Source organism: Anopheles merus, chromosome X, assembly GCF_017562075.2.
Source record: "Anopheles merus strain MAF chromosome X, AmerM5.1, whole genome shotgun sequence".
In the NCBI taxonomy this organism is placed as follows: Eukaryota; Metazoa; Arthropoda; class Insecta; order Diptera; family Culicidae; genus Anopheles; species Anopheles merus.
The window spans coordinates 2,715,695-2,740,651 of record NC_054081.1 but is presented as its reverse complement, the minus strand read 5'-3'; the positions used below and the strand labels follow the sequence as shown (position 1 = coordinate 2,740,651).

At 47.8% G+C, this 24,957-nt stretch overlaps 2 protein-coding genes across 3 annotated transcripts in view; one reads left to right on the top strand and one right to left on the bottom strand.

The window, feature by feature from the left end:
- Positions 1 to 24,957, bottom strand: part of LOC121590868 (kinesin-like protein Klp10A) — a 36,073-nt gene that overhangs the window by 3,012 nt on the left and 8,104 nt on the right. Inside the window, exons 3-9 of one of the 2 annotated variants that reach the window (XM_041910987.1) lie at positions 13,770 to 14,062; positions 11,583 to 11,633; positions 10,275 to 10,440; positions 1,378 to 1,478; positions 748 to 1,292; positions 413 to 659; positions 1 to 333 (exon numbers count right to left, since the gene is read on the bottom strand). The exon at positions 1 to 333 is cut by the window's left edge and continues 327 nt beyond it. In XM_041910987.1, the coding sequence (XP_041766921.1) occupies positions 1 to 333; positions 413 to 659; positions 748 to 1,292; positions 1,378 to 1,478; positions 10,275 to 10,440; positions 11,583 to 11,633; positions 13,770 to 14,062 (1,736 nt within the window). The remainder of the gene's footprint in view (positions 334 to 412; positions 660 to 747; positions 1,293 to 1,377; positions 1,479 to 10,274; positions 10,441 to 11,582; positions 11,634 to 13,769; positions 14,063 to 24,957) is intronic. The other variant, XM_041910997.1, reaches the window with a different exon arrangement.
- Positions 4,468 to 7,294, top strand: LOC121590877. The gene is made up of 4 exons (XM_041911011.1): positions 4,468 to 4,867; positions 4,961 to 5,099; positions 6,318 to 6,591; positions 6,670 to 7,294. Exons 1-4 carry the CDS (start codon positions 4,723 to 4,725, stop codon positions 6,976 to 6,978), a joined length of 867 nt encoding a protein of 288 aa, XP_041766945.1. The 5' UTR covers positions 4,468 to 4,722; the 3' UTR covers positions 6,979 to 7,294.

Below are 24,957 nucleotides of genomic sequence, written 5' to 3'. Positions count from 1 at the left end.
GTTGATCTCCGAGCTTTCCGACCGGGTGCGCCGGTTCTCCGACACCGTGTCGGCGCCCCGCTCGTTGCCGGCCAGATCGATGAACGAGAACTTGCCGTGCACCTTCGGGCTGGCCTGCACGCGCAGCGTGAGCGAGAAGATGGCGTGCGAGCGGGACGAGTTCGAGTTGGCCGCGGTCTGGCCGGAGGTGCGCAGGTTGCTGCCGCTGCTGATGATCGCCAGCACCTCGTCGACCGAGTTTACCTCCCGCTCGGTCAGCCCCACCACCTGCACCTGCTTCTTGCCGTCCTCGAGCACGCGCGCCTTGTTCTTGTTCGCGAGCAGATCGTACACCTGCCGTGGGAGGGGGAAAAATGGTAAGCATTAGCGTTAGCTAGAGAGAAGCCACCACCACCACCACCACCACACGTACATTGCCACAGTAGATCTCGTAGAAGCTGGCCGACACGACGAGATTGTTCGACTGGTACTTGGGGCTCTGCAGCAGCTCGAAGATGTCCCGCGTGGCCAGCGCGTAGATGCCGTTCATGCTGTCCTGCGACTTGCCGTTAAAGGTGCCGCCCATCGTGTGCGTCTTGCCCGACCCGGTCTGACCGTAGGCGAAGCACGTGGCCATCGCACCCTCGAACACTGCCTGCACCAGCGGTTTGGCGGTGTACCTGTGTGCATAAGAGAGCGAGAGAGACCGAAAACGTGCAAATTAAAGATACTGCCCTGTCGCTCTTCCCCAAGCGCCCAAACGCTTACATGTAAACCATCTCGTTCGAGCACGTGTCGTCGAACGTACAGTCGAAGCGGAACTTCTGATTGTCGAGGTACTTGGTGAGGTCGACCTTCGCCTTCGGCTCGTGCACGATCACCGTGTCCTTGTTCGGTATGCACACCACGTCCACCTCCTTGCGCGTCTGCTCCTTCTGGTTGAGCGGCCGCTTCCGGACGCACACCGTGATCTGGTGCTGGTCGACCGACTGGCCCTGGACCAGCGGCCGGAAGTCGATCGTGCTCTGGTACTCGCGGATCATGTTGATAAACTCCCAGTTCGGGTTGCCCCCGTCCTGGTTCATCAGCGCGTTCTTCTTCTCCCGCATCACCTTGAACATGTCGCGCTGCTTGATGCGGTTCTCCTCCATCATGCCGACCGTCACCACGCAGGACGACTTGCGCGGGATCGAGTTGGCGACCGCATTGTTCGCGTTCGCGACTGCCGAGGCGGGCGCGGCCGCCGCCGCCGCCCCTGCTGCCGGTGCGGTCGTCTGCTGCTGGCCGGTGGCGATGCTCGTTTTTCCCAGCGCCTGTGCGTTCGAGCGGATGGAAATGGTAAAGGTGTAGGTGAGTGTGTGTGTGTGTGTGTTTTAGGCTTTTTGTGGACGTATGTACCTTTGGTTGCGTTCTGGTTTCCGCTGGTTGTTCGGCCGCGCGGTTGTTGATCATCGTGCTGCGGCCAGTGTTGTTGCTGTTGCCAAGGATCCGGGACGAAACTGCAAGCAAACGAACACAACGGTCCCAATTGTATTAGGAACGTCAAACAACTAGCCCCTTGGAGTCGTATGGCTCATCAACACTACTGTACTGTACTACAGACTGTACTAGCTTTATTACGATTTATTGAGCATTTCCCATTTTTTAAACCGATTGTTAGAAGTTTAAATTGAATCGTCGGAACGATTCAAAACTATGAAAGAAAATATTTATTTATTAATTTAAAATTGTCCGCCAAATTGGCCTAACAAAGTATGTGCTTAACGCTAGTAGACGAGAGGAAATAAGGCTGCCGGGTGCAGATTACATGGAGGAAAAACTTGAACGACTGGGACATTGAAGGCAAACAAGTGGTAGAAGATGTTGAAAGCCGATAGAGCTTGGAGAAAAGGATCGTTTCGAACCGTAGCCTCGAGGGTCCGGTCACGAAGACGACGAAAGGGGGCATAGAGAGGAATGGCGGATAGGAGGACGTCAAGTACATTTAACAGGAGAGCTGAGAAGGAAGGGTCGAACAGCTACTCGAGTGAACTTACGCTGGACACTCTCTAGGCTGGGCATCGTAGCCTGGAGGAGACCAAACAACCAAAGCATAGGGGATCGCGCTTTTCAGAAGCGAGACTTAGAATGAGCCCCAGTGCCTTATTGGCCTTGTTGATGGCATGATCAACATGTGTATTAAAAGGCAGCTTCTCGTCCAGACACACACCCAGATCCTTTACCGACGATACTCGACGTATGACAGTATCATATAGGGAGTAGCTCTGAACAGAGAAGGAATTCAGCACAGTCTGGAGATTACCACAGTCAGTAGACGAGGACACAGGGAGGAAAATCTTGACGTCAAATCTCAGAGAGACCCACGAACATCTGACAGGCAGGACCAAACTCTTACTCTATACGATCTTCCGCCCAGATAGGACTTGAAGAATGACAGTAACCGACCTTCGATACCGAGTCTTTCGAGTTTGACAATCAGAAGGTCAAGAGGTAACCTTAAAATCCGTGTACACGACATCAGTTTGTCGACCAGATATCGTATATGAGAGAACAGGCGAAACAAGACACATAAGGTTGGTGGAGGTTGTGCGTTTGGGAATGAAACCATGTTTGTGGATTTGTGGATCAAAGATTTGAGAACTTTGGACGGTGAACATAGTACAGAAATGCCGCGGTAGTTAGACCCCACAGATTGCTCCTCTTTTCTATGTATGGGAACTAACCACGCAGACTTCCAAACGGATGGAAAGGAACCCTCATTCATGGATATTGAGAAGATTCGTGACAAGAGGGGAGCGAAAAAGGAGGACACAGTTTTTCAGGATGGTGGAAGGGATACCGTCGGGACCAGGAGAAAAGGAGAGTTTAAGTTTGGTCAGGGAAGACAGTACAGAGGAAATTATCCACAGCAATGTCAGTCAAGAAAAATATATCACGGGGGAAAAGATATCAATGTTTGAATATAAATAGTGGTCCAAGAAGATCATTGGAACAGTCTTATTTTTGCCGTTTCATTTTCTTTTAACTTTCTGATATTTGTTATTTACAAGACCAGCAAAGCATTTGCGCTTAATTCGTATTTTTATATGGAATAAAATAGTCCTTTTGGATAAAGAATCGAAATATCCGATTCGAAGGAACTAAACAAAAAAGTTACTGTGTCATAAAGGCAAGCCAGTTTGAAGCATATGGTTCAAACAAATTCTGCCGATCTGTGGGGCGACGACGCCCGCAAAACCGGCTGCATCGTCCGGCACGCAACAGCCGCCCCGCCGATCGTAACCCTAATTTCGTTCCCAAGCGCTCCAAACTCTATGCGCCAGCAGAACGCCACAACGGCACGGCAACTCTCGCACACCTTTTCAAGCCACCCACTCAAAGCAGCAGCAGCAGCTCAATCTGCTCCCATTCGAGAAAAGGGTGGCGCGCAGGAAGCACGAAGCTGAAAACTGGTTTACCCCCGAAAGCGACGTCGAGATGAAACGAGATGATGGTGTGACGACGTTCTACACAAGCGCGTCCAACATGAGGCACAACCGGCCGAACGGGCAATAAATCTAACGGATTTAGTGGAGCGTGCATATATAAATCAATACGCATCCCCATCCCCTTTCTCTCTCTCTCTCTCTTTCTCTTGGGGCGCGCGTGGTTTTGTTTTTGTTTGGAGCGCAGCACGGGCTGTAGTGACGGGCGTGCGCTGTGTGCCAGGGCCCCAAAATCAAAACCGAAAAGAGAGTTCGAACGGGACAACGAGCCAACACAGCTGATTAGCGGATGTGCTCCGGGGTCTGGTTTGCGCCTCTTTAGGTCAAACGTTTGTCACGCGGCACGGAGGGTTCGTCGCTTACAGCCGTATGGAGGAAAAGAACGAAGCTTGCAGCCCGGACGCTAGAGCAAAACAGCAAACTAAAGATGTCTCGCACCCCGCGCCGCTTTCTAGCTCAACCGGGTGGGGGGGGGGGGGGGGGTTGGAGAGAGTGGGTGGTGGGTCACGCGACATGACATTTTAAGGAGAAATGAAGAAAAAAATACAAACGGATTAAAAAAAGGAAGGTATTCTAGACCAGCTTTTCCCAAATTCACATGTCCCGAAGTAAAAGCAACAATTCCGAAACCCTTCGTGCTAAATAACCGTTAAGCGGCGTGCGAAAGAGAGAGATAAGTAGACGAAAAAAAAACAATAAGTTGACCAACGTGGAACAGAGGACGAAGATCCCCGCCTGCTCCGTCCCAGGGTGAAAGCAACAACCACCCCTGCCCCACCCACGGGAAGAACGTGCGAAGAAATTGGGAACAATAGAGGCTGCTGAGGCCAGGGAGGTGGGAGGAGGGGGTTTGCTGTCACCACGATCGAACACGATGATGATGATCAGCCCCCGCGCGGTCGCCCGAAAGTCCCAAACCTGTTTGGGAAATGGGACCGGGACACAGCACCACAGGGCAAGCGCAGACATCCGACCGACCGAAAAGGTATAAATGATAGTGGAGCGGAGATTTTCACCGTCAGAATATCGGCACGCCCTGGGTTGAAGAGACTGTGCTGCTAAAAAAGCATAAGCGTTGAAGGGTTTACAAGGGAGCCGGAAGTGCCAGCTGGGCGTGTTGTTTTCGGTCAGCCAAACCAATCAGACAGAGAAAAGAAGGGCATTGTTAAACGTGTGATTATTGATCATTCCGCGCAGTGTTTGAGTGAGTGTTTGTGTGCTTGAGTGCTTAGAATAAGTATTTAATTCGCCCCTCAAAATGCAACGCGCGTCAGTGCTCGTGTCCCTGCTGCTGCTAGTGGCGGTGGGTCGTGTTGCGACGGAAGCGGTCCCCGAGTCGCAGGGACAAACAGTGAGCGTACCGCCGGCAGCACCGAGCCTCACCGATCCACTCCCGTTCGATGGTAAGTGAAATCGGGGGGGGGTTTTGTGTTAGCCCCTTTTTCCCCTCCAACCCCCTTCTTAACAACCAAACCACATCAACCAAACATCCGCAGAGCCCACGGTGGAACGGTTCTTCACCGCCGTTAAGAGCCAGCTGCGCTGCGGCTATCCCATGTTCGGCATCCCGTCGCTCGTGCCGCTCAAGCTAAGCTACACCCTCAAGACGTCGTTCGATCTGCTTTCGCTTAAAAAGTAAGTAACGGCCCTGAACAGTACAGGCTACTCCTGCTGTTGTGTTGGCTGTACTAACTCGTGTTTTGCTTCATGAATCTTTCCTCGCGATTCATTCAGATGAACCATCAGCGATTCAAATCTCAAATCTTCATCTAAAGATTAATGAATCTTCAAAAATCTACAGGTCCATGAAGATTCATAAATCTCGAAAGATGCATAGAACTCTGAGGATTCAAGAATCAGTGAAAATTCAAGAATCTTTAGAGGTTAATGATCATCTGATCTGATCTGATCTGATTATGATTCATGAATCTCCAAAGCTTTACAGATCCATGAAGATTCATAAATTTCCAAAGATTCATTGATTCTGAGGATTCAAAAATTTCTGAAAACTCAAGAATCTTTAGAGGTTAATGTTTATCTGATCTGATCTGATTATGATTCATGAATCTTCAAAGAATTACAGATCCACGAAGATTCGTAAATCTCAAAAGATCCTTAAATCTCTGACGATTCAAGAATCTATGAAATTTCAAGAATCTTTAGAGGTTAATGTTTATCTGATCTGATCTGATTATTATTCATGAATCTCCAAAGATTTACAGACCCAAGAAGATTCATAAACCTCCAAAGATTCATAGATCGCTGAGGAATCAAGAATCTCTGACGATTCAAGAATCTTTAGAAGGGTTAATGCTTATCTGATCAGATCGGATTATGATTCATGAATCTCCAAAGCTTTACAGATCCATGAAGATTCATAAATCTCCAAAGATTCGTAGATCTCTGAGGATTCAAGAATTTCTGAAAACTGAAGAATCTTTAGAGGTTAATTATTACCTGATCTGATTATGATTCATGAATCTCCAAAGATTTACAGACCTATGAAGATTCATAAATACAAAGATTCATAGATTACTGAGGATTCAAGAATCTCCAAAGATTCATAGATCGCTGAGGATTCAAGAATCTCTGAAAATTTAAGATTCTTTATTTATGATTTTCAAAATATTGAACTTTGGGCGCCCCCGTAACTCAGGCTCGTACGGCCTAACACGCCGGTCGTGGGTTCAGCCCCAAGGATCTTTCGAGATCCATGAATCTTTGAGATTGATGAATCTTTCAATCCGACATTCTGATTCATTGAATCATTTCCAAGATTCATTGAAATTCATGAATCTGAATCAGATACACCCAGCTTTATTGCTAACACCTATATCCCTCTCGTCGTCCCAGAATCAATGTGGTAGCGTCCAACTTTACCGTGTACGGGCTGAACGATTTCACCTGGGACCCGTCCCGGACGCGGTTCACTCGCACGTCCGCCACCGTGCCGCTCTCCTTCCCGAACGTGACCGCGTTCGCGCACACCTCGCTGAACGGTGCGAACGGTACGTCGTACGTCCAGCTGCGCAACGTCACCGTCCGGCTGGACGCGCAGTACGAGGAAAAGGACGACCTGCTGTACGTGACCGAGCTCGGCGGTTCGATTCTGCTCGAAGATGCGAAGGTAATTTCCCTAAATTCTCTCTCTCTCTCTTTAACACACAAACATACTCATCTCTCCTCCCTTTCCTCACTGTGCCAGGTAAAGATTGCCTCGCTCTTCCCGAAGAGCGCCAAGCTGAGCAAGATCTGGAACAAGGCGATCGGCAAATCGCTCCCGATACTGGTGGAGCTGTTCAACGGCGGCAAGCTGAAAATCGAGTACCTGAGCCGGCTGCTGAGTGGAGCCAAGTTCTACGCGATGAACACGATCAACAACGCGCTCAACACGCACGGTCTCAGCTTTGACCGGCTGGTCGAGAGCATGGCCAAGTTCGCGGACGGTTCGCCCGACTCGCTGCAGTGCGACGGTACGCCCAGCGACACGCTCGTCGGATGGCTGCGAGCGTAGGACGTGCGTGTGTGGATAAGGATAAGAGACTGCCACCCCAAGTGTCCCTCTCATTGACTCTTTGACAGTGTTGCATGTTGTGGTTTTGTAGAGATGACACACATGGGAGGAGATGATTGTTTTCCCCCAATAAAGTATACTATAACGCAATAACCCCCAGATGTAACACACACACACACATAAACACGAAACGAACCAGTGCCGAAAAACTTACAACCTCAACTGCAAGTCAATCAAGGTGGCTATTATATGCGATGCAGTTTCATCATCCTTCAACCACTTCAAACCTTTGGACTTCAAAACTTCTAATTTTTGGATTCATGAATCTTTATGAATCTATTATATGATTAAATTAATCTGAGATCTTGGATGAATAGATTAGTGAATTGTTTAAGGTTTCATGAATCCTGCAAAAATCATCTCAAGATTCATGAGTTTCAACAACATTCAGAGATTCACGAATCTTCAGAAATTTTTGAGAAAGGTTCAGAGATTCGATTCGAGATAGAAGTGAAACTAATTGCTGAAGATGCTTATGAATTAATCTCAACGCAAAATTCACGAGCCACAAAGCCCTAGTTCAAAGCAAAGCAGTGTTAGTTCCTAACTTTTTCAACACTATAGACCACAGTCTGGAGACCCCACTTGATGCAAAGGATTTAGCTCCAGACAACAAGGGACAAGGACAACAAGATGTATACACATAGATGGATGAAGTTTCCTTTCTTGATCCGTAAAATTGGAGTTGATTGTAGCAAAAGGTGGCTTGTTAGCAAACCAACAATTTTTAGGGACGATTTTGCCTCATTGGGGGAAGGATTTTCGCTTTTCTGTCGGACTCCACTCCACTGCTGCCGCTGCTCCTAGCCATAACAACTTCCAGCTATCTATGTAGCAATGTATCCTCTGCTTTTCGTGCTTTCCACCTGACCCGAATTCAACAAAATTGCCCATATCACGCTGATTCACCACAATCCTTCCACTGTGTAGCAACAATATCGAGACGGGCTATTTCAAGATTGAAGGCTGTCTGCCGTCAGACCACAAATCGATCACAAATTGGTCCTCCCACCAAAACTAGCTACGACGACGACGCCGTTTTCACCGTATTCAGATTATGACTCACTAGAGGCGTATGTGTGTTGTCTCCTCTGTTCTATCCACTATCTGCGCAGTCGTTCCCGCCCGGCACGGATCGAACCGCGAGCCACACACATCATCAATTTTCTCTCACCCGACACAACCCCTGCCGCTGAGCACCCTGGTTGACCGTAAAACGCGACGACGATAAGGACACCGACACACGGCAGCGATTGTCCTCTGCACCAGTCAACGATTCTGCAGCTACTGGTGGGCGCGTTCTCAAAATGCTTCGCGCGCGCCTGTGGGAGAAGCAGCAGCAGCAGCAGGAGTTAGTGTGTCGGACTGGTTTGGGGACACCGCGCGTCAACCGCGGGAAAGCGCGGGAGAGTGTGTGATGACGCGCACCGAGCCGACCATGAAGCAATTTCCTTATCCTTTTACCCTCTCCCCGGGGGTTGCATATTGGCCGGCGCACAACAACGGCAGCAGCGACTGGACTGGGGAGAGAACCCACAAACGCTTCGCTTTAATCGTTTTCGCCTCGTTCTCCTCCTCTTCCGGGGTTCCCCCTTCTCCGCCTCGCAGGCACGTTTTTAGGGGGTGTGGATGAGGTCTATGTGTGTGTGTGTGTGTGTGTGTGTGTGTGTGTGTGTGTGTGTGTGTGTGTGTGTGTGTGTGTGTGTGTGTGTGTGTGTGTGTGTGTGTGTGTGTGTGTGTGTGTGTGTGTGTGTGTGTGTGTGTGTGTGTGTGTGTGTGTGTGTGTGTGTGCGTGACCGGAAGGACCAGTAACTACCAGCACACAACCGCGGGGTCCCGCGCACGTTTTTTTCAAATCATTTATGTTTTATCCGTTTTTCACATGGGGTGATGATGGTGGTAGTTGGTGGTGTGTGTGTGTGTGAACCAGAACCGATTGACATCCGTGCTGAGCTGGTGCTGGTGCAGACGTTGGCAAACACACCAGACCACATTCGATGGAAGCAAAGGAAAGGAACGAATCTGCACAACAAAAGCGTCCGCTTTTTTCCGCCTCATCATCCAAACCTCAAAGAAGTGCTTTGTGGTGTCGAGAGAGTTGAGGAAACAAAGCAAAAAAAAAAAGGAAAACCTTCACTGATTATTATTACACCCTGTTCTTCTCCGTTCTCCGCCTTTCCTTTCCGCTATCGTGTAGTAGAAGCAGTGCACGATTGTACGTGCATGTCACTGCTGTGTCGGCAGCAGGGCATAGAAAAAGGACGCAAATGTGCAACAACGGCAATTATTGAACTAACCACACAAGCCACACTCACACACATATACAGCGTTTTTCCACAGCTCCTGGTCATTAGCATTTCAATGACCTTACACTGTAGCACATCTACTCCTTTCCTCCTTCCTACGCTAGAGCGCTTATTGCTTGTTTTAGGTACGATCTGCGTTATTTTTTCTTTTTCTAAACACCCCCCCCCCCCATTCTTTACCCCGACTAATTCTGTTGCAACTTGACACTGACGAACGTGTTTCTGGGTCATAAAATGCCCTTCAAGGGCAGCGTTTGCGGCAAAAAAGAAGCCCTAATTGCTCAAGCCAAAACATGAAATTTCTGTCTGACCTGTGGAAGAGTGGTTCAAATGGATAGCAAAAAATTAAAACAATATCGTTGTGTAACTACGACTCCGATCCGACTCCGGCTTTTGTTAGTCTGAACTCCGGCAATATCCGAACCACTAACTACACCCGGAGTCATCCAGAGTCGTCCGGAGTAGTTTGGAATAGGAGTCATTCAGAGTCGCCCGGAGACTTCAACTTCAACCGCTTCCGGACGACTCCGAACGACTCTGAACGACTCCAAAAACTATCCAAGAATGACTTCGGGCGATTCCGGGCGAATTCCGGACGATTCCGGAGGATTCCGAACGACTCTGGATAATGATGGGCGGCGGACGGAGACGGTTCCGAAATTATCGGAGTCGACTCCAGATTTTTGCCAACTTTGCCCATCACTATTGTGTACATTGGGCACCAGCGTTAGTGGTAAAGCGACCTCTGGCGGAAATGTTTATAACAGAGATTTTTGAACCTCCTATTGGGGCTCCTAGTTTTGGGGCACGTCCATGTAGTAACTTCTTCTTCTGGCATTCATTAAGGCCTTCCTTAGAACCTACTACAAGACCTCCCGTACACCACTACTGCTACACGCACACTACTACTTCTGTAAAGGGCGTATTTACCATTGGTGGTGCGTCCAGTACCGGACTGTTCCGAGCGCTGCGTCGGCCCGGTGTGTAGAATGGTGGCCCGATTGAAGTTGGACGGTGCCGGGATGCTGGCGCCCTTGCCCGAATCGCCCCGTTGGGCCAGATAGTTGTTGTACCGGATGATCGCTTGCGTTGGATTCTGCACCCCACCAGGGCACCGGGTGGTCGTGTTGATCGTGGAGTGTGCGCGTGGTTGGTTGAAGAAGGAGCGGTGGCGTTGTCGTTTCGTTTTTGGTTTCCGGATGTTTCGCCACAGAGAAATGATGGACATGAAAAATGAAAAGTAAACATAAATTATTAGAATATTAGAAACACATTTGATTGCAATACATTCTTTCCTCCTCCCAAACGCGTTTCGTCTTCTTCTTTTCCATCAAAACCGAAAAAAAACAATATTTGCTTGAGTGTATAAAAAAAAAAAAAAACAAAAAAAGAAAGAAGAATAATCCACCGCATGCACTGCGCGCCGTGGTGTTTGTGTACGTGGCCAGGAAAGTGGTTGTGTCTATCCCGCGCACTATTATCCCGAAAGAGATGAAAAAAGGTGTCAAACGTTATACTAAAAAAGTAACCAAAAGAGAGAGAGAGAGAGAAAGAGACTGAGTGCACTCGTGCATTTTGTAAATAAAAAGGCCAAAAACAATTGCTATAAAGTGCCAGCAGAAACAAAAGACGAGGAAGAAACAAAACAGGTAAAAACGAGGAACGAATAAATACCAAATACCATGCTAAAAGCAAAAACCAACCAGAAATGCTAAAAGTGCTGTTCAAAGCGTTCAAAGTTCAAATCATTTCAAAATGATTTTCTTCTTCCCTCAGACTCCCAGCAGAAGAACGGAGTCCATTGTTGGCATGCATGGTGGTGGAGTGCAGTATTATGCCAAGAATGATTCACCGTCAACAGATTCTAGTATCAAAGCAAGTTCCAACAAGAAAAAAGAAAAGTAAAATTAAAAACCAATCAGCAAAATACCAAAATACTCCAACAAGGAAATTCCAACAAGAAAAAGAAAAGTAAAATTAAAACCCAATCAGCAAAATACCAAAATACCAAACAGCCGAACAAACTGAAGCTGTGTATCTGAAGAGAGGTGCAGCAGAGTGTGTGTGTGTAAGGCTAGAAGTAAGCAAAGAAGGAAGTATTATTTGGCTAAGCAAAAACAAAACAAGGAAGAGCACAAAAAACACCATTTGCACGAAAAAGTGATGCGTGTGAGAGTGTGATGTGATGGATTAGAGAGCAAGAGAAGGAGGTTAATATGATTAGCTAGAGACGCCTACCGTTTGTTCTGGCTGGGAAGTATCCTCTTCGTCCTCGATGGAACTCGATCGCTAAAGGGATGGATCGGGAAGGTGGGTACGGATGGGTATGTTGTGTGGGTGTGTTTTTCCCCCATAAGATTGTTGGATTGATTTCGGGAGTAGAGATGAGTTAGAGATGCAATGGTTACAACCAGTTGATGATGACGCACAAGAGGAGGGACGACGACACCGAACGGGGAGGGGTGTTTAGTGAATTATGTAACGAGCAGTAGTAGAGTATGGATGTATGGCGAGATGCGGGAAGGAAAAGAGAAACATACAACAATTGCGGTTAATTGAATGTTAAGACAACGGGCGGGCTCTGGGGGCGGGAGGTATGTATTAGAGGGACTGGGCCGTTCTACCACAACAGTACGCGTTTGGACAGCCTCCTTTCGGGCTGCTCACGACACACAACAAACTCCCCTCTCCTGCCAGCGCTACCTTGACCTGATGCTGCTCCTCCTTCCGTGCAGCTTTACGATCGTTGTTGTTAACATCCTTGCGGCGGGCGCGTGACACCCGCCGCACCATACGGGCCGCGGCCGCCGCAAGCGAACGGTCCGGCTCGCCGAAGTTAACCTCAAAGTAGATGGGGAACATCCCTCCCAACGGACACCACCACCCAGGCAGGAGTAGGAGGCTCACAAAATCACACGCGTGTGAGCTGTACCACAAACGGTAAGAATCTTCCCTTTTATTCGCTCTGGAAGCGGCCAATGCAAATGAAAAACGCGTGCACTCGCGCTCGCATCCGGATTTCCACTGCGGTTGGAACGGTATTTTCCCGGCTATTGAATCGCTGCATGCGGCCCAGTTTACGCTGTACCATCGTTTAGCTACCAACTCCTTTCCTTCCAGCGAGGAGCGCGCTGTGCTAGTGAGTATGAAAGCAACCAAAAATAGCAAAAAAAAGCCCCGGTTGTCATGGCGCTTCGCACAAAGCCCCGTTTTTTCGACAGTTTGTTGAAAAAACCTCACCACCATCACCAACAAACACAAAAAGGATGTATCACCTTCCAATGGTAGCAAAAAAAAAAAAAAAACACGCGACGTTCCTCCACAACACCCAAAAAAGGAGGAAACTAACTATTTTAATTCTTTTTGCTTTTGAAGCTGAATTTGCCCCCGCGCGCGCATGCTTGCGTAATCTCGCTAAACGTGTCTGGTTCCGTGTAGTTTCCCGTTCCTGGTCCTATCCACTAGATAGAGAGAGAGGTCGTCCTCTGCGCAGTGAGCCGCCGTCCCCGCAGCGGGAAACGTCATAGCTACCGGAAAATAACACCGGAGTTGTTTTGGCAACGGGGAGGGGCAGGCAAAATAACAAGAAAGAAAAAATCGCCCCGAATAAAAATGGGAAGTGATGGGGTGATTTTAGGAGGCACACTCACAAACACACGCCCAGCACTATGTTGGAGAAGCGTACAACAATGTGTGCAGCAGCGGCAGCAGCAATCGATCTGCAGAATATGCTACATTTGCGCCACACACCAGAAATGGAGAAATGAATTTAAAATGGGCATTCTACCCCCAAGCAAGCCTTTCTTTTAGCTAGTGTCTAGTGTTTATGACACACTGGTTGGTTGAGTTGAGCTCACTGAGAGCTCATTGGACATGTTGGAGTGGCTTGCTTTTCCCTTGTTTTTTTTTTTTGCATATGCGCAGTGAGGCCGACCGCCGGCCAGCTTTTCCTTTCTTCTCATTACATAGCTACAATAGTTGATCAACATGTTTAAAATCGTCTACACATCTACAGCCAAAACCTAGTGGGGTTGATCACCCGGATCACTCATTGCGAGGGAAGGTGAGACTATTGCCGTGCGCCGGCACGACTGAGCTGACCATCCTTTGAGTCTTATTTTGTGATAAAACACACCTATACCGTCCCTAACACTATCAGTCAAGCCAGCACAAGCGTCGATTTCGTACAATGTAAAACCAGGAGCGTATGTAGCTCGCTCTCTCTCTCTCTATCCCTCATCCAACGCTTAATGGCATCACGCGCTCCAAAACAAGATCGTCCTCAGCGCGCTGCAAGAGTCGCCTTTTACTCAAATACCCTGGGGGGTCAGACAACAGACGCACCTTCCAACTTCCTCTACAATGGGACAAAAGTACAGAAGAGAGCATTAAGCATCGCCGAACCGCCGCCCGGGGCATACTTACGCGTGCTAGGTTAGCGGGCGCGGGCGTTTTCTTTCGCTGCTTCGCCTCCTCCGCCGTCGGTTTCGGTTCCGGCTCGTGCTGCTGCTGCTGCTGGTAGTGCTGCTGGTGCTGATGGTGCTGCTGGTGGTGCAGCTCCTGCTGCAGCTGCGGCTGCAGCTGCATCGTTCTGTTCAGCTCGAGCAGCATGTCGATCTCGATCTCTTTGCCCTTCGATTCGCCCCGCTCGTACCATTCCACCGTGACGGAGCGTGTGTCCTCGTGGAACCGTGACACGATCGCCGTGTGGATCCGACCTGGGAGGGGGAAGAAGAAGAAATTAGCCAGCAATTAGCGAAAACATTGTACAGGCATATACGGTATAAAATGCAAAAGGTTTGAGAGGAATGGAAGGAAGGAACATTAAACAGGACAACATTACATTGCTTCCCGCGGCTGCACTGAACACAGCGAGCGTTGCTGCTGGCTGCCACCGCGGCTACAGCCGCTTCTTGGGCGTTCTTTTTCGATTGACACCTTTTCGACGGGTGCGGCTGGGGGGTGCTGCCGTTGCCGGACGGTCCAGTGTTAGCTGTGCCACCTGTTGCCGCCGTGCTGCTTGCTGCTGCTGCGGCGCTCGCAACCGGTGGCCCACTGTCATCCGGGGCGGCGGCAACAGCAGCAGCAGCGGCACCTTTTCCCACCTCCCGCTTGGCCGTACGCTTGCCGCCGCCGCCGAACAGTGTGCTGAGTCGCTTCTTAAACCACAGCATGGTCGGTTGGTGCTGGCGTTCTGTTCTGCCAATCGATTTCCCCCGTCCCGAACAACTGCTGCTTGCTAGAACCTTGAACAAAACCGTAACACACAGACACACCAATTCAACACACACACACACACACAAAACAACGTGGGGTTTCACGCAGGTAGGTCCACCGTAGCGAGGGTTCTGGTCGTTACTGGCGACCGGGAGTCGACTCGTCGCAGGCGACAGTGCCGGCCACGGCGTTCGTGAATTCGGCAGCGACCCTATCTGCCCCGTGCTCAGCTGCGGACACGCTTGCACCGAAACAGTGCCCACTTTCTCTCTCACTCTCTCGAGCAAAAGAGTTCGTTCGTCTCGCCCTTCGCCACGAGCAGCTCTCCGTTTGGCGCACAGCACGAGGTTTTGCTGCAGCTTATTAATTCGATCAACAGCGCTACCGATCATCAATATCGCACTCGCGACGGGGCAGCGATTCTTCGACTGCTGTTGTGGGGAGATGCCGGAAATGGAGGATTTGGCGTGACCCGATGACACGAATGTGCGGCGATCCGTTGTGGCAGTCTTCCTGCACTTCCAACCCCATCAACACCACCGCCTCTTCTCACTTCACACTCCACACAGCGCGCTCTCTCGCTCTCAGGGTTCATATTTCAATTGAAATCATGCCTTTTTAGGTGGCGCGCGCGTACCAAGCGCTTTATCGAGGTTTTCTTATATTGCACACACACACACAGATTGATCTCTCTTTATACGGTGCAATATATCGCCGGAATGATTGTTGCAAGATGACCCCCCGCGACACACGGGGGTGTCTACGAGTGGGCGAAATGTGATGTGAAGACGATCGGCGACTCGGGCGACTCGCGTCAATTGCGCCGCTTCTGCTGGGATAACGACTCTCCCCAAAAACCCAAAACACACTAGGGCTTCTTTCCCGCGTGTCCAACGTCTTCCAATGGACGATGGCGACTGTGTGTGTATAGCTGGCGCGACGACCGCAGACTTGCCAACTGTGTGCGTATCCCTCCTGAAGGACACACGCCACTGTACTTCCGTTTCCTCCCGTCTATGTCGACTAGCGTGTGTGTGACTGTGGGTTGGCAGTTGGGGAGCTGGGAGTAGTTGGAGGACATCATCAGAACGACCCTTATAAATAAAGTTCCTACTCCCCTTCGCCTAACCGCTTGTGTGTTGGTGTGCTGTGCCCGCTGCCATGCTGCCGCCGCCGCCTTTGTGCCAACCATCCGTGAATCCTTATTTGGACAGCTGCGTGAACTCCGCGAGAGGGTGTTTTTTGTTTTGTTTTTGTTTTTTTTTTTGCTGCTCTATTGCTGATGGTGCTTGGGGACAACACGGAGGGACCCCTTTAAAGCTTAAGGTGAAGGTATAAAACCCGCAACACAACCCCGGCCAAACGACGACAGCACGCATCGCAACACAAAAAACGGGACACAAACACACACATACACACACAATATGGTGTTAAGGACCTCTCTCGGGTGACGTTTGGTGAGAACAAACAATATGGCCGATTGAGGTTTTGCCGATCTCGATGGGAGGAGGGCGCAGGAAGTGTCCCTTGCGCACTAAATGTTGTTGTTTCTTCGTCTTTTCTCTCTCTCTATCGCGAGTTTTGTGTCTGTAGGGCGTCCTTGGTGATGATTTGTGTGTGTGTGGGGTTGTCACTGGAAAAATGGTTTCCTGTTCGATTTTTATTACACTATTTCCTGAACATTATTTATTAACAGTCACCGTTTCCCACCGTACCTCTACTAGCTACACAGTAAAACGCCTGGCTCGCTCTTACTCTTACTTCAGTGCTTTGCTTTACTATGTAGCATGCTCGTGGGTATGTAGAAAGAGTAACACCACCGTGCAAGAGAAAGTAAGAAGCGAACCAACATGATCAAATTTTGAAAAAATATTAAACTCTCTCTGTCTTTCTCTCTCTTTCTCTCTGTCTCTCTGTCTCTCTGTCTCTCTGTCTCTCTGTCTCTCTGTCTCTCCGTCTCTTTGTCTCTTTGTCTCTTTGTCTCTTTGTCTCTTTGTCTCTGTCTCTTTGTCTCTCTCTCTGTCTCTTTGTCTCTCTCTTTCTCTGTCTCTCTGTCTCTCTATCTCTCTATATTTCTCTGTCCATCTGTCTCTCTGTCTCTGTCTGTCTTTATATCTCTTTGTCTCTTTGTATCTCTGTCTCTCTGTCTCTCTGTCTCTCTGCCTCTCTGTCACTCTTTGTCTCTTTGTCTCTTTGTCTTTCTGTCTCTCTCTGTCTCTCTCTGTCTCTCTCTCTGTCTCTGTCTCTGTCTCTCTCTGTCTCTGTCTCTCTCTGTCTCTGTCTCTCTCTGTCTCTGTCTCTCTCTGTCTCTGTCTCTCTCTGTCTCTGTCTGTCTTTATATCTCTCTGTCTCTCTGTCTCTCTGTCTCTCTGTCTCTCTGTCTCTCTGTCTCTCTGTCTCTCTGTCTCTCTGTCACTCTTTGTCTCTTTGTCTCTTTGTCTCTTTGTCTCTTTGTCTCTTTGTCTCCACCACACATCTGTCTCTCTGTCTCTCTGTCTCTCTGTCTCTCTGTCTCTCTGTCTCTTAGTCTGTTTGTCTGTTTGTCTGTTTGTCTCTTTGTCTCTTCGTCTCTTCCTTTCTTTCTCTCTATCTCCCTCTTCTATCGATACATATTATTTCGCTTTCATTCATTGCATCGCTACCTTCTTCACAGCTGCTGCTGTTACCGTTTTGTTACCGTTGCGGGGGTAGAGTACTCTAGTTTTCCAATCCACCCCCTACCGCACGCCTCCTCACCAAAACACTTTACTACTTTGGCAGCTGGAAGGGCCAAAGTACTGCCACTGGAAAACAATATTTGATCAATAATTTACGGCGGTTGTACATTTCGTTCCCATTTCCCCTCCCACGACCATAGACAACGGGGGGAGGGGTGGGTTGTTCGTGGCTGCAAGCCGCAAGGCATTTATTTATTTTCCCTACCATAAACCCCCGCTCCCTCCCTCATTCGAGTTGGAGTACAATTTAATATATAATAAAACTCTTTTTTTTTTGCTTTCGCCGGTGCGGTGTCTTACTTTCATCAATCATTGAAAACTGTGCGCGCGGCTGCGGCGTCGTAGGCATTTCCATTTTCCAGGTGAAACACACACACACACACACACGGTTCATAAGAGCTTTCCAGCTATGTGATATGCTATCTAGGAGTCTTTTTGACTGACAGTATGAGTGTCTTCCTCTGTATTGTTTATCTATTCTCTCCGGATATAATTTTATCAATCACCAACAAATCATATTTACACTAGAAATAACTTCTGAACGTAAATTTCCCTTTCAGAAGAATTATTTAAAAAAAATAAAGGTCTGCCAAATACCCTTTTTTGTTTTAAAAATTCCTTTAAAATAAAAGGGAGAGGAGATGGTTCCCTTTTTTATTTTTAATGCGTCACAAATAATACAAAAAAAAACAATTCCAATCGAGTTGCAAATTATAATTTTGTATTAAAATACTTCCATCCTTTACCATTGCTTTCATGACGTTATCGAAGGAAAATAAAGATAAAACTGGATTCCACCACACATTTTAAAGCCCCGATTACTGTGTCACCCTTGCAACAGTACGCAAACGTTATCAGAAGCCAGTATTATATCGAACAGCACGTTACTCATCGATTTCACCCGCCACGGGCCGCGTTCCAGTCAGCGAAATCGACCACCAGACGCGCTCTTCCGCATACCTATCTCTGTTCTTCCCTTAGCGTACACGCACACACACACACATGAGCGGATGTACAATAATGACACCGCAAACACAGTTCCAAGGGAAGCTAATTTATCTTTTTATAAACAAAGATAAGAAGCCCGGTGGCGGTGGCGATCCCGCAACGTAGTACACGCTTGCATGGGGCGAAATTGGGGGGCCACTGTATCACAGACGGGGGGAGCCGCATGTATCATATATATGTATCACCGACAAAAGCAACCGAAAGAAATTCAGCAAAACAATCTAGCTGCATTATTTTCTCCAAAACCGAAAGCTTCGCCGACCAATTGCACAATTGTTTGTTCTATTTTTCTTTCGCTCGTTTGATTCGTGTTGTTCCCTCCTCTGCACGTGCAGCAATTTAGTGAAAATTGGCTTTCAGGTGCGTTCGCGCTGCTGAATTGTAAAAGGCGACCTTGGCGCGCCAGGGGGGGTACCACTCTCTTTCACTCGTCTTCCCTCTGCTGCTCCCGCTGCGCTGCGTGTTGCGCTGGGCTGCGCCAAAAGCGACCGTGAGGCGCTTCGCTATTTTTGGAGCCAAACAACAGCGCCAAAGGTGGTGTCAGCAACGCTGCAGCTGCATTGAAACACACCGAGCGAGAGCGAGAGAGAGAGAGAGAGAGAGGGGTGAGTGGAAGGAAAATTACAAATCGGAAAAGCGTGCGACGGCAGTGGGGAGCAGGCACGGGGAATACATTAAAGTGAGGGTTGTTTGGTAGCGAAAATGGCTTTCGCAGCTTCGGGTGCAGTGGGAAAATGTGAAAAGTGGAAAATTCTGCCACCTTACCCTTCATAGTGAAGGGGGAGGGGGGTTCGAGGTCTCTCTCGCACAACTTCGCATTTTGTGTATTTTTTGTTTTGTGGAGTGAAGTAGCCTGCACATTTTCATTTTCTGCCTTTTTCAAATGCATCTAAAGCGACGAATGACTCGACTGCGGCCATGCATTTGTGCTCGGCGTCATCACATGACGGTGGGGCGGAGGAGGGTCACGGTCACGGTACACGAAGCCCGGCCGCCAGATGCCCAATCATGGTAACTGGTCCTTCGCACGCGGCTTTATAGAAGAAGGAAGCGCGAATGCGGAAAGTGATTCCTCTCCTCTCCGGTCCGCGGGTGCCCTCAAACTAGCTGTGCCCTCGCTCTCTCTGCCCTTGCCCCTCGGTACCTTTGCGTTAGTTTATTTCCTTTTCGGTATGTTGTTGCCCGCAACCGTCTCCGCGTCCGCGTCGCACCACAAAAAAAACAGGACCCTTTTTCCGGCCACTCAATGACATCACCTTCAAGCTTGCAGTCTCCCCCCATTGCAGGCGGCGATGGGAGGTAGCGGTCGGGGCCGGCTCTTTCCAATAATAACAACAAAAAGCGCCGTAAAATTATAAATGTCATCAATTTTATGCAGCTAAAAAAAAAAGGGGGGAAACATGCGAGGCTAGCTTTGAATTTAAAGGTAACGTAAATAAAGCATGACAAATAGTTACCGTGTGGGCGTTGTTTTGTGATTTGTAAGACGCGTTAGGAAAGTGTGGCTGTTTTTTTTTCATTGCTCATCATTTAAAACAAGCCCACTGCTGTTAGTTTTCGCTCGTAATAAAGCACGTCTGTTGCGATCTATTGGATATGCATTCCGATTCGAGATCGAAGAGCCGATTTGATCGTTGTTTTAAAGAGATATAAACGTTTTGCAGCATTAATGCAATTGCTTGCCACATACGTTTGCGATAAATGCTCCATCTTTATAACCATCTGGACGCACAGGTTGCAATTTTGCTCAACCGTGGCAATATATTAATTGAAATACAGCGACGAATGCTTTGCGAGTAACCGATTTACATCTTAATTTTACATCCCTGTCCTTGTGGACCATTTGTCTCCAACGGTCGCCCGATCAACGCACCATATGCGCACCTTCTCGCATTAAGCTAGAAAGACTTGCGCCGGTGGTTAAGCAACGAACCTCACCAACATTCGCATTTAAATAGTAGCGATTAAGAGAGTAGCATTCTTATCTAGATCTTAATAAATCTTCGATTTATAGAGTCACCATCTTGGGGGAAGGAGGGGGGGGGGTGTTGGGTGAAAAAAATCATAAAATTCAATAAAAAAAATAATTAAAAACGTCATATTCATTTTCTATCGAATGGAGCGGTTCGGGTTCCAATACAATTTCTCTACATTTAACAAATTGTTGGATTGGGTTTGAGGCAGTTGAAGCTAGTAAATTAAACTGTTTTTTTTTTTAATGTAAATTTTGTGCTTGATTGCTGCTATCGAGTTTATTAATGAACGATGCGGAACACAAACAGTTTCTCGTTAATTGGCGTTTTTTTAATGTTGGCGAACGCTCTCAAAATCGAGCCGCTTCATCTGAGATGGAAACAAAGGAAAACCGCCTGTTTTTATTGCAGTTTTTTTTTCACACAAATTTGGAAGTAGGCAAAGTAGGCAAAAAACAAAAACCATTTTTTTTAAACAAAAACAGTGAACCGGAACTTTAAATATCCGCACGACACGGATTTAAAAAAAAAACAGCAAGCCACAAACACCGTGCTTAACTGTTGTTGCTTTTAGTTTTCTTTTCTTCGTTGTTAATGAATTTAATGGCATTTCCAAATCCCCGCACCCCCCTCTACAACGCCTCTCAATCGTTTAAAATCGCCCAATATAATATACAGAAGGGCAGCTTTTTTATGTAATTGATTGTTGTTTTATATGCTCCCCCTTCCTCCCCTTCTCCTCCCTCTTTCACGAGTATCGATGCAGTGGAAGAAAGTAGTGCTGCTCGGTTGGAAAATGGAAAATGGTGCTATAAATGAGGCGCGCCAACACTCACCAGCGAGCGCAACAATCCGTTCTACCACGCCGCATTCCATGTGTGTGTGTGTGTTTGTGTGTCTGTGTTTCAACAGTGTTCAACAGTGTGCGGAGTGTGTTTTTCCCTCTTTCTCTCTCTCTCTCTCTCTCTCTCTATTCATTTATCTCAAATATGTGGCGAGGAAAGTGGGGAGAGATGGAAAAAAAGGGAAAACTGATCGAGGAAATTGCAGAAGCAAAAAAAAACACAATTCCCTCCCTCGTTTCACTTACGCGACATACCAAACCCCCCCCCTCCCCTTCCTCCACCCCTCTATGGTATAGATGTGGTGGTAGGAGAGGAAGGAAGTCGATGCTAATCCATCGCGCGCACCGATAAGTTCATATCGCGCTCGGTTCACATTGGCAATTTTCCTTTCCAGTGACGTTTTTCCCCCCTTCAAAGGGATTAGATGAAGGGTGTGGCAAAGGAGCGAAGAAAGAGAGGAGGAGTAAAACATGAGCGAGAGTGCGATACAATTGGCGTACCGCTGCTCCGCGCCTTCTTCCCAGGCGATAGAAATCTTGACCAGAGACCACCACGGGGCGCGAAAAACCAGTGTGTGTGTGTGTGTGTGTGGAAGTGTGGTGTTTGATGGCATTTTCACCACTCTACCAGAGGGTTGGGTTGGAAAAAGTGAAACAAAAATGTGCCACACACACACACACACTTTCGAATCACGCTCTTGTCTTGTTTTGGTAGTGGTGGTGGTAGAGCTGTAACCGATGGATGGTTGCAACGACAAGAGAAAATTTCTAAAACATCCCCAACCCAGCAACGCAACGTGGGCAACAACACAGCAAAAACAAAAAAAACGGTTTGCAAACAAAAAACTGGGTTTTGAATAAGAAAAAACTCGAATTCCAGCGAAACTGTAAATAAAAGATAATAAAAATGCAGATGTATCCAAAACCGCCTACACTCCCCCCTTTTTCCCGATTATGCAACGATTGTGCACACGTCGACTAGCACACGGCGAGACCAAACAATCCCAGCAGCGCAAAAGCAGACAAAATCTTTCCATTGACATGGCTCCCCCACTAAACCGAAGCCAATAAAAAGAGCAAATTAAATTAGCTAACAATTGGGCGGCACACATCGAACACGCCAACTGCGAGGCGCTCTCTGGCATGGTGCAGTGCAAACTTGGTCGGCTCGGTTTTGGCAGGGACGCCGGAGCAGCATAAACGGAGATTGATTGCGAACCCCTCCCCCGGTGGGAAACGAATCTATTCGCGTTCGCGGTTGGTTTGCATCTGTTTCGAATCGTGTGTGTGTGTTTGCAATAATAGAGATGCTTACCTTCAATTAATCGTGATTTTACTCCTGCGTATGATTTATCGACCAGCAGAATCAGTTAATCGATCAACACTGGAACTGAACCACTGCCAGACTCAGGGACCAATCAGGGTGCAAATTTTGTTCCGAAAACGTATTTTCTCTGCTATTTTTACGCTTTACGGATCTAAGCGATCATGATCAGTTTCAGGGCATATATAGATTCAATATCAGTTCCAGGTCTAATGTGGATTCATTATCAGTTTCAGGACAGAAATAGGTTCAATATCAGTTCCAGGTCCGGTATGGGTTCAAGATTGGTTCAAGGACCGATGTAGGTTCATGATCCGTTTCAGGTCCAGTATGACTTGGTGTATGGGTCCAGGATCCAGGATCGGTTCCAGGTCCAGGATAGGTTCATGCTCAGTTTTAGGACAGACATAGGTTCAATATCAGTTCCAGATCCAATTTGGATTCATGATCGGTTCCAGTTCCGATATGGGTTCAAGATTGGTCCAAGAACCAGTATGGGTTCATGACCAGTTCTAGGACAGAAATAGGTTCAATATCAGTTCCAGGTTCGATGTGGATTCGTAGTCGGTCCCGGAATGCTTATGAGTTCAGTATCGGTTTCGGGATCAATATGGGTTCATGATCAGTTCCAGGACCGGTATGAACACGTGGTAAATTTCAGGATCGGTATGAGTTTATTATCAACTCCAGTACAGGTATGGGTTCATGATAGGTCCCAGGGTCGGTAACGATTCATGATCAGTTCCAGGATCGGTATAGGTTAATGATCGGGACTAGGTCCGGTATGGGTTCATGATCAGTTTTAGGACAGGAATGTGTTCATGATCAATTGCAGTTCCAATGTGGATTCATGATCTGTTCCAGTTCCGGTATGGGTTCAAGATTGATCCAAGGACCAGTATGAGCTTAAGATTGGCCCAAGGACTATATAGGTTCATGAGAAGTTCCTGGACCAGGCTGGGTTTATGATTGGATCCAGGTCCGGTAAGAGTTCAAGATTGGTCCAAGGACCGATATAGGTCCATGGTCCGTTCCAAGACCAGAATGAGTTCGTGTAGTGGTCCAGGATCCAGGATCAGTATGGGTTCATGATCAGTTCCAGGTCCAATGTAGATTCATGATCGGTTCCAGTTCCGGTATGTGTACAAGATTGATCCAACGACCAGTATGAGTTCAAAATTGGTCCAAGGACTATATAGGTTCATGATTAGTTCCAGGACCAGTCTGGGTTCATGATTAGATCCACGTCCGGTACAAGTTCAAGATTGATCTAAGGACCGATATAGGTTCATGATCCGTTCCAAGACCAGTATGAGTTGGTATATGGGTTCAGGATCCAGGATCGGTATGAGCTCATGATCGGTTCCTGGTTCAGTATGGGTTCATGCTCAGTTTTAGGACAGACATAGGTTTAATATCAGTTCCAGATCCAATTTGGATTCATGATCGGTTCCAGTTCCGATATGGGTTCAAGATTGGTCCAAGAACCAGTATGGGTTCATGACCAGTTCTAGGACAGAAATAGGTTCAATATCAGTTCCAGGTTCGATGTGGATTCGTAGTCGGTCTCAGGACGGGTATGAGTTTAGTATCCGTTCCAGGAACTGTATGGGTTCATTTTCGGTTCCAGTTTCGGTATAGATGCAAGATTGGTCCGAGGTGTGGTAGGGGTTCATGATTAGTTCCAGGGCCGGTATGAGATTCAGAATCAGATCCAGGACCGGCATGAGGTCATGATCAGTTCCTGAACCGGAATGGATAAGGTTTCGTTTTCAAGACTGGTATGGGTTTGGTTTTGGTGTTTGTGATTCTTAAGGGGTCGTCATCAGTTCCTCATTTCATTTAAATTGCTAGCCCAATAACTTCGACGTACCCTTCGGAGTGAACAAGATCTTTGAACTTCCTTTGCGCAGCCCTGTGTAACCTGGCCAAATTAACTAGTTGTTCTCAAAAGCAAGCCAGAATTTGGGCAATCAACACAGGCAAAAGTGTAAACACGACACGTCATCATCCCCACCTTCATCTGTACTCACGCACATCCGGCTTCGATTTCGATGGGTGCACCGACAACTGCAGAAAACGCGACCGTCTGCACAAAACAACAGGAGCACAAGAGAGCCCCCTTCCCCTCCTCTCCCCCGCACATGCTTCATAATCGATTCGGTCGTGAGCAAACAAAATAAATGTGCCCATTTTGGTATGCGCGAGTGTGACATCACCGTCCAAATCATCATCATCATCAGGAGCTGCGACAAGAGCAAAGGGGTAGAGGGCATTTTTGGGCGTTTGGAGAACATTTTCGTGGCCCCAGAAAACCAATTAAAAATAGTTGAAAATAATTGAAAAACTCCCAAAATAAAGTCGTAATTCACGTTTCGCTTGATTCGACATCTTCGCCTCCAGTCACGTAATTATAAATTGAAATGCTCAAAAAGCATGCCCGCCAACACACACCTCCTCTCCGTCGTTATTAGGTTTAAAATATATTTTGAAGTGTATGTGACTCATGTAACAATGTTGCAAAACACTG